This window comes from Branchiostoma lanceolatum, chromosome 8 (genome assembly GCF_035083965.1).
Source record: "Branchiostoma lanceolatum isolate klBraLanc5 chromosome 8, klBraLanc5.hap2, whole genome shotgun sequence".
In the NCBI taxonomy this organism is placed as follows: domain Eukaryota; kingdom Metazoa; phylum Chordata; class Leptocardii; order Amphioxiformes; family Branchiostomatidae; genus Branchiostoma; species Branchiostoma lanceolatum.
In genome coordinates, this window is record NC_089729.1 from 11,029,490 (window position 1) to 11,043,460 (window position 13,971).

A 13,971-nucleotide genomic window follows, 5' to 3' on the forward strand; every position below is an offset into this window, starting at 1 on the left:
CCTTTTCAGCCGGCAACGTTCTTTACCAGTGCCCAGTCCGACTAAATCGTTGTACTCACTAAATAAACAAACATGTTTTCGTGTATAGGCAGCCAGAGAGCCATTATTCTAGACATGTTTAACCAATCAATAAATCCCCCTGTACAGCCAAGTCAAACAACATGTTTCTGCTACTACAGACAGACAGGTAAACACTATAAAGCATGGAAAATTGTTCCGTGGGCTTTCTTGGTTCCTTGCGGGCACCATAGTAAAGTCATATCCTGTAGCGACGTCTTGACGTCAGCTCAAGATTCTTATCTTAAGTGGTACCGTACTAGCATTGGTCAAACATTGTCCTAGTAAATAGCCGTACATTTAAATAGGCAATAGTATTTTGTTTTATTCTTGACTATTATACACAATTTAGCACACATTGTTGGTAACATTTTGAATTGGTTTAGGCGATTGTAATTGTCGATCCAGACAGTAGCGGTGCCGCCATGAAAAAAGTAGCGGATCTGCATGTTTGTTTTATTAGTTTGTAAACAGGGTGTATTGGCATGTGTGTCGAGGTGTCGCCGTCAGCAAACGGCCATTACAAGTGTACACAAGGCGTGTGACGTCATCGCTTCAAGATGGCGTCAGAAATCCTCCACCATCCTACCACAACGTCTGACAACAACGACAAAAACAAACCGGTCGCATCCTACTTCTTTCTGGTTTTACAACCCCATCACCGGAAGTATTGTACGATAAAAGGCATGAGCTTTAGAGCTGTCCCAGTACAAGCCCGAAAGACAGCAGTCGAAGGAGAGGACGTTTTACTGAGAAGACCATTATTAACAACCTACTACGAAGATGTATGCTACTCTAGTGTTCCTGGGTTTTCTTGTTGGTAGTTCATGGACGATGCCTTTGCTGGAGTCTACTCTGGTAAGATACTACGTTTGGACATTCATTTTTTTGCAATCATATGTAAACTTAGGTAAGTTTGCGACTGTATTACATTTTGAATGTTCACATTTCAAGTTTAGTATTACTCCTGAAATCTATATCATCCCGTATAAAAGCAGCAACTGTGATGTGTAACCACTATAAACATTAATTCGCTGGGTTACATAAATCCGCCACTTTGAAAAACAGTGGATTTGAAAGATTTCTAGTGCAGTTTAGATATACAGGAGAGCATTATACTGGGGGATGTTGGGTTGGAGATCTGTTTGGACGTATCTTTTCAGGGTGGCGGAATTATTTGTCCTGGTGGAATAATGTTAGTAGATGATACTTCAGATTAGTAAAGGGAAATTATTCTATTCATCAAGTTAATCGGGAAAACCTGATTATGATGTAAACGTATTTCTTACTCGGCACTATCTTTCTTCCCTAGGCCACCGAGGTGGAACAAAGCACCCTGACCATGGTGACAGAAGATGCGATTATCACTGACCGGCCCAACACCACAGAACCTGCAGTAACAATCTTCACGGAGTCTACACCTCAGGTAACGGAAGTCGCTTGCGAAGATACAAGGACGTCCACACCTCAGACCACGGACGATGTTGTAGAAGCTACACCAAAATCCACACCTCAGGCCAACGAAGCCGCTGTAGACGATACAACGACGTCCACACCTCAGGCCACTGAGACTGCAGCAGAAGTTACAACAACCCCCACACCTCAGGCCACGGAGGCTGCTGTAGATTCTACAACAACTTCTACACCTCAGGCCACGGAAGCTACAGCAGACTCTACAACAACCTTCACACCTCAGGTCACGGAAGCTACTGCAGACTCTACAACAACCTTCACACCTCAGGTCACGGAAGCTGCAGCAGACTCTACAACAACGTCCACACCTAAGGCCACGGAGGCTGCAGCAGAAGTTACAACAACCCTCACACCTCAGGCCACGGAGGCTGCTGTAGATTCTACAACAACCTCTACGCCTCAGGCCACGGAAGCTACTGCAGACTCTACAACAACCTCCACACCTCAGGCCACGGAAGCTACTGCAGACTCTACAACAACCTTCACACCTCAGGTCACGGAAGCTGCAGCAGAATCTACAACAAAGTCCACACCTCAGGCCACGGAGGCTGCAGCAGAAGTTACAACAACCCCCACACCTCAGGCCACGGAGGCTGCTGTAGATTCTACAACAACCTTAACACCTCAGGTCACGGAAGCTACTGCAGACTCTACAACAACCTCCACACCTCAGGTCACGGAGGCTGCAATAGTAGAAGTTACAACAATGTCCACACCTCAGGCCACAGAACCTACAACAGAATCTACCAAGATCCCAGACACCACTACGTCCAAAGGTACATTTTGTAAAATCTTTGACTGTATACAAACATCATGTAGACATGCCTGAACAGGTATGTTATTGTACAAGTCAAGTTCAGTCGCAGTCATTAAAAGTTATAAGTAGAGTGTTAGCGGACTAGACAATGGTATGCGTTCAGGAAAGGTTATAATAAAAAAAAACTATCTGCATGATTAACATTGCAATATCTAATAACGACTTGTACTGAAGTGTCTGTATCTTATCTGTAGTATATCATCAATTCATCTTCATTTTTTTAAATAATAATTCATCTTCATCCTTATAACAGTGTTCAGCTGTGACGGGAAAGAACCCGACCTGTACTCGGATCCCGAAGACTGCACGAAGTATTACGAATGTGCTCGTGGGTTTGCCGATCCCTTCCACCGTTCGTGTGCTCCCGGCGGACCCGTTTTCGACCCGGAGAAGAAATACTGCGACTGGCCCGAAAATGTCGCCTTGCCATGCGGGGTAAATGTTTACCTACATATTAACTAAATATTTTCTAACAGCTCTTTGACAATGTTTAGAATATATATGACATAAAAATGCAACATTATTTTTCATTCTCTTCAACAAGAACAGTATTATTCACCCAGTCTTTTTTAGATTATGATTCCTGTTTCCAAGTAGTTTAAGATTACGTTTATAAGTTTATTGTTTAATGTTACAAACATTACAATGGCAATTAACACAGTATATAGCTTGTGATTAAAGGGCGTCTATATCTACAATGTCGTTACAGTAAACACGGCAGCCGGTTCGAAACCTTCCATAACATCAGAGGGGTGTTTGTTTTGTGCAAACGACTATGTTCATTGAATGATACTTTCGTGGTTAATTGTAATCATGCATTGTTGAGTTTTGGTGCATTCGGTATCCTAAGCACTTTAAACGGTGGATTAATTTTTTTCTGTCTTCTTTATTTCTCCGACAGGTCTTAGCTGATGCTCGGGAAGATGTTGAAGAAGATGCCGCGGCTACGTTCACGTGCGACGGTAAAGCACCAGGCATCCACCCTGACCCGGAGAACTGTGACAAGTTTTACCAGTGCGTACCCGGACATCCCGGGCCCTACCAGCGCGACTGCCCGCCCGGAGGCCTGGTCTTCGACGTTGAGCTCCAAGTCTGCAATTGGCCGTGGGCGGTGCAGGCACCTTGTGGGGTATGTACATCTAAGCCCTTTAGTATTTGTTTATCATAAACATCGTTTGTTAGCGGAATAAATGTTGTACGAACAACATTATTTTATATTCGTGAAAACTGTATTGTACTTTAATGCTTTGGAAGACTTTACAGCCTTACATTGTCCTGTCGTCTGCAATCACGACATAAATCTAAAAATATCATTTTTTTTACAGACGTTGCCCACGGAATTTCGAAACCGCCAGTGATGTGAGGGGAAAGTACATCGAACGTCCACGCTAGCGACGCTGACATATTTACAAAAATACGTTCAAATTGCACAGTATTTGTAAAGTCTAATTGTTGATACGCCAAAAGATATTTATTCGGTGCTTGTTCAGTATGATACTGTATATAAGTAAAGCATTGTATTTGATACAATTTTATTTATTCTCTTTTCGACGAGATTTAAAGTAAGGATCTGAATGGAAGGAAGGAAGCTCACTGTCGTACTTTAATTTCGAATTTTAAGCATTCATTTAGATATTGAGACATTAAATCATGCTCATGCTCTGCCATGTATGATTATGATTCTGTTGCTTTTGCATTTTTGAAGTTTTAGTTGAGTGTTTGTAATTTAGTGCACAGAGGCTGAAGGAGTATTTTGTTACTTTAAGACACCCGATAATGGTTATATATTAGACACACAAAACATCCTTTATATATTATTTTAAAGGACCGACAGGCTATATGCTTCCTCCAACACACAGCAAATTCAAGGAAATATACGATGTGATGGGTAAAATAGAAAATGTGAAATTCATATTAGGCCACAGCAAGTAAAGTTTGTGGCTGACATCCTCCGCAGGCTTTAAAACTAATGAGATAGGGCGAAAATAAACAAGGCGGGCAAAAAAACAAGATTCCTATATTTTAAAATTTTCAGATCATAAATCTTGTTAAACAAGAATTGAGGCGACAATATATGATATCATGACCAACAGGTCTTTTATTCCTGTATTCAACCAATGAGGTTTCATATATGATATAACCCTCCTTGATTCAACAGTAACCATGTCCTTGTAGATGTGTATACATCTCAATAGACTAACTACAACAAATGCAGAAAAGAGCTTGTTTTAACATCATCTGAAGCAACTACACTGGGAATTCATATACGATGAAACACATTGTGCATACAGCCCAATTAACTAGAACCAAGGACATTATTACTCCGGGAAGGAGGAATACCTCCTTCTGGGAGTATTGGGAATGCATTTGTTTGCGCGTTCGCAGCTATAACTCACGATCCCGTTGTCGCATTGGTGTGTAACTTGGCATATCGTTTGCCTGGTTTGGCGTGGTGATGCACAATAGCTTTTTTTACACCATAACTACTTTAAACGTCAATCCAATATCGTAATTGCACCCCTATAATTAATGCTATGTCCCACTACCCTGCCATAGGGACCATGTTATAATCCGTCATGCATGACTGGAATACTTCAGGCAGATACGGGGTATAAATCTTCCTTACTTGCTGTGATCGTATAGTCACTGTTACATTGAAAAATAGACAACGTGCATCGCCACACGCAACCTAGCAAACGATATACCAAGTTACATACCAATGCGGCAACGGGAATTGTGAGTTTTAGCTGCGAACATGTGTAGAGTGACCTCCAGTCTGTGTATTAAGTATGCCGTGTCCACTCGAAACTCGCATACAGTATGTGCGCACGGGACGGACGATGCACTTTTACGCACAGTGTGAAAATGGCAAATCTCTGGACCTTCAAACTTACCACACTTGTAGTTTATAATACGGAGGTTGTGACAATGTAAAAAGTTTACGCAGGGGATGAAAGATTGTTGAGAAATATCTCTCAGAAAAGTGCGCGCGCCAGTGTCACTTCCGGGTGGTTAGATCCGGTGACCTTTGACCTTCGAGCTTCGTGAAATGTTACGATAATATAAATTAGCCTTTTTTATTGCAAATAGCTTGATAGCTATAGATCAGACCGGCCTGCAATAAATTGTGGAAAGAGGATTTACTGCATATTTGTGATTTCTGATACATCTTAGTTGTAAGGCTGAATGGTTCGTTGATAAAGGGGCCATCTAGATCTAACTTTGTGACTTTTCCCGAAATTTCTATATCCCATCTGTGCCATGCTGTAAAAACATACTTTTCAGCAGGTTGACCACTCCTGTATTGAAAGAAAAAGATAAACAAAAACTTTTTCTTTACTTGCTCTAAAACACTACTTGGACTGTGCAGAGATGCAATTTGTGTGGGTCAATACTTGTACATACTATAAATACTTCACGGAGAATTGTGTCCTACGGACTCTTGTTTGATTTGCATCCTTGCTAGAACAAATGCAGAAAACAGCTTGTTATACCATCATGGGCAGGAACTACACTGGGTATTCAGATGCAATGAAACACCTTACACTCAACGTTTACGACATATTTGCCAATTTTTGGCATGTTGTTCTGAAAAGGGTTCATCTGCTAACGTTCTGAGTCATTTAGAGTCGGTTTTAGGTTTAGTTGCGCCAGAAAAAGGGGGGGGGGGGGAGGGAGACGCGTCTCTGGCCAATGTCACTTCCACGCCATTAGTCCCATAGTTAAGCATAGGGAGGCGCTTATAGTGACCGTTGCCATGGATACGGCGATTTGACGGTGAAAACAACTGGTGCATTCCAAGCGAACCAACGCCAATGGTTGATATATCATGCAAATTCGGCGGTATATAACGTCGTTGGCCCGTTTGTGGCCAATTCCCGATGTGGTTCAAGGTAGCAGAACACAGTTTTCGGCCTATAGGGGTTTCTAAAGTTAAGGACCACGAAGTGATCGACATCGACGTGAATAAAATAATAGTAACTATAGGGTACCCTACAAAATCAGGACGAACCTATATGTTGAAGTCGAAGGTAAGATCTACAAAAAACTGAAAACCAAAAAAAATGTTATGGTTTTTAAACAATTTGATGGCCACTTTGATATGGGGTCATGCGGGGTCATGCGGAAGTGAAGCCGACTCACCTTGGCAGGGCTGCAAAGGTCACGCGCATTTATACGCCGAATGGGAAAACTTCACAATCTCATTCCTAGATCCTACCATATCTAAAAGCCCACTTATTATACTACCATACAGTAAAGTTTGTGCCTCGCTGGCATTCACGTCAACGTTTTCATACACGGTTCAAGGTTAAGGGTGCACTATTTTCTTACCGCTACGTCTGGGGAGGTCGCGGCGAAATACTGTGTGCTCATACCTTGACTTCTGCAAACATACGCGTAGGAAGACCACGTCAGCCATATAGTTCCAGTCTTAGACTTACTCCTGCTCTCACTATGGCCAGTGGGATCATGTTACTCATGCTACTAGCATGCCTTTTGGCAAAAGGTGGGTTTCGTATATGTCATATATCACCTTTGGTTTGAACGGAAATCTCCAGTGCAACAGTTAGTTAACCGTACAATTGGCAAAGGGTCCAAATGTTACTTGTTGTACAACATGACAACCACGCACCCTCCCCCGTAATCATAACGATAACGGACGCTGAAAACCACAAATTCATTTATCCATGGCTGCAAAGGGTAATGAAGGGTTAACAACTGTACCCTCGTAACTGTAGGACTCGTCGGACCTCAGTAAGTGTGACAAAGTTTTCGAAGTGCTCGAGTCACCTTGAGTATTGTTTTGTCTTGGACATGTCTGCCTCTTTCGTATTTTTGAGAGTACATGTATGAATTTGTGAGAGTAAGAGGTGCAGAAATTGCATGTGGGGTCGTGTGGCGCAACGGCAGGGTGTTCGGCCTAGAACCAAGCTGTCCCGGGTTCCAATCCCCCTGACGCCACCAATGTTGTGCCCTTGGGAAAGGCACATTACACGACCTTCCTCTCTCCACCCATGTGTAACAATGAGTAACATTTGCTCTGTGTGCGTGGCACTGTTAAAATAAGTTATTCAAAACTTGACTGCAGTGCCACGACGTCCTTGTCTGTCAAAACGCGAAGTAGAAAAAAAAGATATTGTATTAAATGCGCTGTGTTTTCTCACAACACTGCCGTTTCACTGTTTTGATGGGTGGTATACGGCATTGTTGCCCTCGCCAAGAAGGTCATATTTTCGGTAGCGTGTGCATGTATGTGTGTGTTTGTGTGTGTGTCCGTCTGTCTTTTAACATGATAACTCGATAATGCCTTGATTGATTATCTTAATATGGGTAGGCTGTGATGAGACCTCAAAATGATTTGATTTTGGACCCCCTAGCGGGTACTGCAGGGGCACTTCCGGTTTAAATATCTAGTGTTCTGGGCATGCTATGGTCAAGGGTTTTGATAGGTAGATAGCTCATGTAGTCAGAAAAAGGTGGCATAAGTTTGGGCCCTCCAGCTGCTTTCTTGAAACTATTGGTGTTTCAGCTGCAGACTTTAAAACAGCCTAAGTCAGGAAGGGAGTAATGGATTTTCATGAAGACCAACGTGATGTTGATTATTAAACATGGGTCTTGAAATTTGATTATGGGAAGTTTTCAGCAAAAGGAAAGAATAAAAAAATCATCAGTGGGCTCCCAGAAATATTTTATGGTATTGCAGCAGAACGTCCGGTTTTCGCATCTCCTTGAATTTCAGTTGAAATGTGTGTGTTCTAAGATGGCCGCTGTTGCCCTTTCTTCCCAGCTGCTGCTGAAAGCGGCGATGGCGGTCGTACTGTACCTACCACCGGTGGGGATGTACGTGGAGCAGTACAGTACATCAAGGATCTGCCCGACAAGCCGATCCACACATTCCTGGGGATCCCGTACGCAGCGCCCCCTGTCGGAAACCTGCGGTTCCGCGCACCACAACCTGCAGCTCCGTGGGAGGGAGTCAGGGACGCTACAAAGCCCGGTCCCTACTGTCCGCAAGGTCCAGTGATCTTCCATCTCTTCCCCTTCAAACTTCATCACTACGATTTTGACGAAGACTGCCTAACGCTAAACATCGAAACACCAACAGTTGAAAAAGATGCCGAATTGCCTGTAAGCTATTCTATTCAGTATCATATATTCTTTAAGTGGTATCCTCTGTTTCTATGATAAAAAAGAAATACAACAGTATTCATGCTGACTTAATGATATAGTTACCATACCCACGTTGATGTTGAAGAATAAGCAAGTTCAAGTACGCATGTGCAGTCGTAAAGCATTGCGGTCTAAGGTCAAAGTTTAAGGACGCTGGACATTATTTTTCTATATTCCATTGAATTTTATCTTTGACACAATACACATGCGCACTGTGAACTGATTTATTAAGAACACAGGACAGTTATAGAGCTTCCTGTCCTATAAAATGGAATTGGTGTAAGAAATCGGATGTAAAATATCACCTAGCCAAGTATTCACACATAAACTGTCCATCTAGTGCATAGTTAGCGCATTTCATACGGCACAGAGCGTCCGTAATTACTTCAAAACAAACATTGTGACCTATGACCTCTGCACCTGTGTCCCATGGTGACCTTTACCCTGTTCGTACACAAAATTATGTGTATGTGTCAAATCTATATTTCAATGAAAATTACCAATTAGGTAATGCTGTGGATCCACGGAGGGGCACTTGCCATGGGTATGGGGTATGTCGCGCCATTTGCGGCCCTGGCAGCGCAGCAAGATGTCGTGGTCGTGACGATCAACTATCGTCTGGGCGCGTTGGGCTTCCTGAGCACTGGGGACGAGAACGCCCCTGGGAACTTTGGCTTCCTGGACCAGGTTAGCTACTTCCGCTGCACGCCAGCGTGATGGATATCTTTTATTATGGAGCATAATGTTTTATAGTTGTGTGTCATGTCATGTCATGTCATACCGTGCCATACCATGCTAATATGTTCACATTTTCTAAGTGAGTGCCGGTGACAAATACGTTCTTATTAAAAGCATTTTCACAAGGACTAACATTATATGAAATGTTGACATTTATTATTTCTCCATGATGAAAATGATTCTCATTCACAGGTCGCCGCAATGGCTTGGGTGCAAGAAAACATTCGAAACTTTGGAGGAGACCCGGACCGGGTCACAATCTTCGGCGAGTCCGCCGGTGGGGTGAGCGTAGGTAGTCAAGTCGTTTCCCCTCTCGGTAAGGGTCTATTCCGGCGAGCGATCTCTCAAAGCGGCACCTACAACACGATGAAGGTCGAGCAGAAGCCTCTGCAGATTGCTACAATCCTGGCAGACGAAGTCGGCTGTGAGGCAAAGGATACGGCGTTGCTGGTGGATTGTCTTCGGCAGAAGACGCAAGATGAAGTCGTGCAAGGTTGTGAACGCATGATGAAGTTGCGCAGTGGCGAATGGGGCAAATATTTCTTTGCCACGCTTGACGGAACCTTTTTCCCAGAACACCCGAAGGATCTGCAAAACCAAGGCCAAGCGAATGAAGTAGACTATCTTCTTGGTGTAAACAACCACGAGTACGGATTTGTGATGCCATCTATGGTCAATCCCAATTTCGGGCAAGGGATGACAGAAGACAACTTCATTCGCGAGCTGGAGCAACTCATAGAGAGAAACTACCCGGTAGGAATGTCATGAACAAGTTTTCTTTCCAATCACGTTGCTTTTGAAAGGCATTTACATTATGTATTTATATTCTGTATTCATTGGGAATGAAGAAATTTACTACACCGAGTCAGCCATTAGGCAGCTCTCGCTGGTAACGGCTGACCGACAAAAGTACATACGAACGTGCAACTTGTTAACAATACATGGAATAAAAAATAATTATGACAATATACATTAACATGTGCACGAGCAAAACTAGAATTGAATAATGATTCATTTTCACATTTAGTCATTTCAGTTTTTATGGGTTGCTTAAATGCATTACTCGAGAGGCGAGCCCAGCCATCTTGGCTGCGGATGTCGCACGCGAGTGGAGGTCAATGGTCACTTCCTTCAGAGAAATTCCCTACGATTGGACCACAACTGACCAATCCTACCATTATTTTTGAATCAGGGTACAAAGAAGGACAGCATTGTAGCAGCCGCTCGGGAAGTGTACCGTGACCATGACAACCCAGACGATCCAATGGCCGTCCAGCACCAGTACACACTATTCTCTGGCGACCAAATGTTCGTGGCTCCAACTGTTGACACCGCAGGCGAACACGCAGGTAAACTTACATGTTTGTCTTTATAAAAGATACATGACATTGTACAATTACAGATATCTATTTTTCTTATTCGGAAGTAAGGCCGATATCATGTCTTTATGGTGCACTAAAATTTGATTAATTGACATCTATTCGGATCTGTGACGGGGCCGACATAAACTTTCTGGCAGTTTTACCCAATTGATGACGTTACGTGTCCGTAATGTCACGTGATTTGCCATTTAAATACGCCGAAGACTGCATTAACGACCAAAAATTCGTGACCCTTTTCCAATAATGCTGAGACACCGTCTAACTCTCTCCTTGGACAGAGGCAGCAGCCGGTACAGACTTCCAACCACCTTTGACCCCGTGGTGACGTCACACTTCCGGAAAGTGACGAGTCCTCAGTTATCCTGAAAAAGACTGGTCGAAAAATTGGCAAGTCCCAATCTTTGGGTTGGAGTGAAGTTAAAACCTTTCCATAATAGATGTTTTTTTTTATTTATCTATTTTTAGAATCTGGGTCTAAGGTCTACCTTTATGAACTTCACTACACGCCTTCGTCTCACTCTGCTACCCGGTCGGAGTGGGTTGGGTGTGACCATGGGGACGACCTGCCCAGTATGTCCGGTTGGCCGTTCCTGGACATTCATCTAACAGCCGGTGGAGTGCTTCCATTCTCACCGGAGGACAGAAAGTTCAGCCGCGACATCATGACTTACTGGGCTAATTTTGCTCGCACCGGGTAAGTCACTTACGTGTGCTGTACTAGTTGTCATTTACCCTGGGAACCATTAAATATGAGGAAGTTCTTTATGTGTAATTTTTTACCTTTAACAATTTTTTTCAGGACTGTGATATTTCATATCCAGTACATTTATGTTTCTTTAATTTTAGGTCTTGTATTATACTATTGACAGATGTTTTTGACAGTTATAATGAATGACTAAGTCTTCAATTATCAACTGGGCTCCTTGCTTGATCAAGGCTTGATTTAGGACCAGGTTACATTCACCGTACGATTGTCGCCCGATCGCAGGCTGAGACTTTTCTTATGATAGTTGTTATAAGGCTGTCTGAGAACTTTGTCGACAGTTGCTTCTACCACAGCCTGCTTGAAAATCTTACGGCATCAAAATTGTACGACGACTTACAACAAATGTGACCGCACCGGCACGTTAGAATACATGTAAAACATTTGTCCTTTTTTTGCTAGCTGTCATTTGATTGTTTTTTTTTCGTAATACATGTTTGTAATTTTAAATCTTGAAATTTTTCAGGATTTATGTATGTATTTCGTATTTATGTATGTATATTGACATTGTGTTTTACTCTTGTATCATATTAATGTTTTTGAGTAGATTGTGTTATACACATGTATAAGCAATTGTGTTTTTGCCTGATGCTGAAAATACATATACTGTAAATGAAATGTAGAAAATATCAATTTTTTTTCAGGAACCCGTCTGATCCTACCGGTGGCCCTGCTGACAGTGCCGTGGTAGCAGAGTGGCCCCAGTACACACCTGGCAACCCCGCCTACATGAAGCTGGGACTGACGTCATCTGCTGACGTAGGGCTGTACCCTGAAAGGATGGCATTGTGGAATGACGTCATTCCTAAACTCGTGGCGTCGTCCGATAAAGAGGAATTATAGCCCAGTAAGAAATAGCCTGTTACAATTACATTGTTATGTGGAGGGCAGGGATTAGCTATATCCCCCATAGTTCACACACCTGACATAATTGGTTCATACGTATGTGTCACTCAACACTAGCATATTCAGAGAATTCCATTCACCAAAATTGTACCAATATAATATACCATGTAACACAAATATGGGCATTGCTCACCATAATCAGATAACTGATTTATATACAAATATGGAAACTTACATGCAAGGCTAGTTTGTTGTTTTGAATAGTTGCTTAACTTTAGAGGTCTTGTAATTCATAAACGTGAAAAATTGCACCAAGGTGTCAAAGATGTAGGCATTGTATCAACAACATGTCCGTCGTGAAATGTATATTTTTGCAAAGTCATAATACAATGATTGTTCATAACGTTTTCAAAAGTGGACAACGTGCTAAATAAGTAGCAGAAAATTACATCGAACATCTGGATACATAAACGCCATTTACAGTTTAGTTTTCTTCGCTGTGCTAGGACTATTCCTTTCGACACTTTACATCAACATCTAAGGTTTCACATTAAAAAGTCGAGTATAGTATAAACAACCATAGCATATTTTACAGAATATTTCAGCTGATTATGCGATAAGAAGATTAAAAATTAAGTCGGGCTGTCAAAAATCACATCATTTGAGACCTACATATAAAGATTATAATTACAGCAGACAAGTACCCTCAATGAACTCATCCTTTAAAATGATGTCACAAAAATGTCTCAACATGAACCTTACAACTAGAGCCTATAATATGATATCCTTATCTTTTCTCTCACATGCGAATACGGCATATTATCTGGATTCTCTCTTTCTATTACTACTTTTATAAATTAGAATGATGCTTAAAGATAACACCTATTCTGTGAGCCTGATAAAAAAAACACATAACTTTGACATTGTCATCAGCTATGTGCCATTCAACATTTCCGCCGAATCAGCAATACAGGGCGTCAAAGAGATAAATTAGCTTTCCATGCTATTGTGCTATTTTATCTGAACTTTTCCTTGTAGTGTATTACTATGTAGAAAATGATAATCACAACTGCTTCCAAAAAATGTGTTCATAGTTATTCATATTTCTGCAGTTTCATTTGATTCATTGATATGATTTCGGCTTTTGGTTTTAATGGTAATGCAATAACGGCCGAAAATCAAGATGACAAGAATTGTTATTGTCGTTGTGGTAACAACTTTAGCTTTGATGCTTATAGCATTGAACATATGCGTCAAATGTGCTTTAGCTGTTGATTGGTTGTTACTATGGTCAGTATGGGTTTCTACTGGTAAAGAAAGTCGTGTGATGTTTTGCATGAGCGTTGTTTCCTGCTTCAAAACGGTATCAAAATCTCCTGGCTTAGAGTACGTGGAAAATTGTGTGTTACTCATATTCAAATAACTGGTGGTAGTTCTCTCTTGTTTTGCTGGACAGTCGGAGAGATTGGCTGAATATAACGGGATGCCTTTTAAATTTTCGGGGCTGTAACACGTCAGCACGTCGTTTTCAAAAAAATCTCTATAGAGTAGACCGCCTTGCACTGTAGATGTACATGTAAGAGGCCAGCATTGGTGGAAGGCAAGAGCCATTGCCGCTAACCAGGACATACGGCAATCACAATGAATCGGGTTACAGTGAATGTACCTTCGTCCCTTAACGCTAGGCATGAACCCTCTCCCTAATACACGTTCTGGAGGGATGC

General features: G+C 42.0%; 2 protein-coding genes across 5 annotated transcripts; both read left to right on the forward strand.

The window, feature by feature from the left end:
- Nucleotides 1-613: 613 nt before the first annotated feature.
- On the forward strand, nucleotides 614-4,027 carry LOC136440912 (salivary glue protein Sgs-3-like). 4 transcript variants are annotated; one of them, XM_066437093.1, is made up of 8 exons: nucleotides 616-915; nucleotides 1,370-1,478; nucleotides 1,524-1,613; nucleotides 1,659-1,703; nucleotides 1,749-2,306; nucleotides 2,601-2,782; nucleotides 3,249-3,476; nucleotides 3,673-4,027. In XM_066437093.1, the coding sequence occupies exons 1-8, from the start codon at nucleotides 841-843 to the stop codon at nucleotides 3,703-3,705; spliced, it is 1,320 nt and encodes a 439-aa protein (XP_066293190.1). In that variant the 5' UTR covers nucleotides 616-840; the 3' UTR covers nucleotides 3,706-4,027. The 4 variants fall into 4 exon arrangements, with proteins under 4 accessions (XP_066293189.1, XP_066293187.1, XP_066293188.1 ...); XM_066437092.1 differs by having other exon boundaries at nucleotides 614-915; nucleotides 1,659-2,306; XM_066437091.1 differs by having other exon boundaries at nucleotides 615-915; nucleotides 1,524-1,703.
- Nucleotides 4,028-6,718: 2,691 nt separating this feature from the next.
- On the forward strand, nucleotides 6,719-13,582 carry LOC136440320 (fatty acyl-CoA hydrolase precursor, medium chain-like). The gene is made up of 7 exons (XM_066436289.1): nucleotides 6,719-6,854; nucleotides 8,136-8,476; nucleotides 9,026-9,205; nucleotides 9,449-10,009; nucleotides 10,449-10,605; nucleotides 11,104-11,332; nucleotides 12,046-13,582. The coding sequence occupies exons 1-7, from the start codon at nucleotides 6,803-6,805 to the stop codon at nucleotides 12,242-12,244; spliced, it is 1,719 nt and encodes a 572-aa protein (XP_066292386.1). The 5' UTR covers nucleotides 6,719-6,802; the 3' UTR covers nucleotides 12,245-13,582.
- Nucleotides 13,583-13,971: the final 389 nt, after the last annotated feature.

Bases quoted from the DNA above. Each gene is read 5' to 3' on its own strand.
- LOC136440912 (XM_066437090.1), top strand. From the start codon at position 841: ATGTATGCTACTCTAGTGTTCCTGGGTTTTCTTGTTGGTAGTTCATGG. The intron at 916-1,369 runs GTAAGATACTAC...TTTCTTCCCTAG, and splicing joins CTTTGCTGGAGTCTACTCTG to GCCACCGAGGTGGAACAAAG. The intron at 2,307-2,600 runs GTACATTTTGTA...TCCTTATAACAG, and splicing joins AGACACCACTACGTCCAAAG to TGTTCAGCTGTGACGGGAAA.
- LOC136440320 (XM_066436289.1), top strand. From the start codon at position 6,803: ATGGCCAGTGGGATCATGTTACTCATGCTACTAGCATGCCTTTTGGCA. The intron at 9,206-9,448 runs GTTAGCTACTTC...TCTCATTCACAG, and splicing joins ACTTTGGCTTCCTGGACCAG to GTCGCCGCAATGGCTTGGGT. The intron at 10,606-11,103 runs GTAAACTTACAT...ATCTATTTTTAG, and splicing joins CACCGCAGGCGAACACGCAG to AATCTGGGTCTAAGGTCTAC.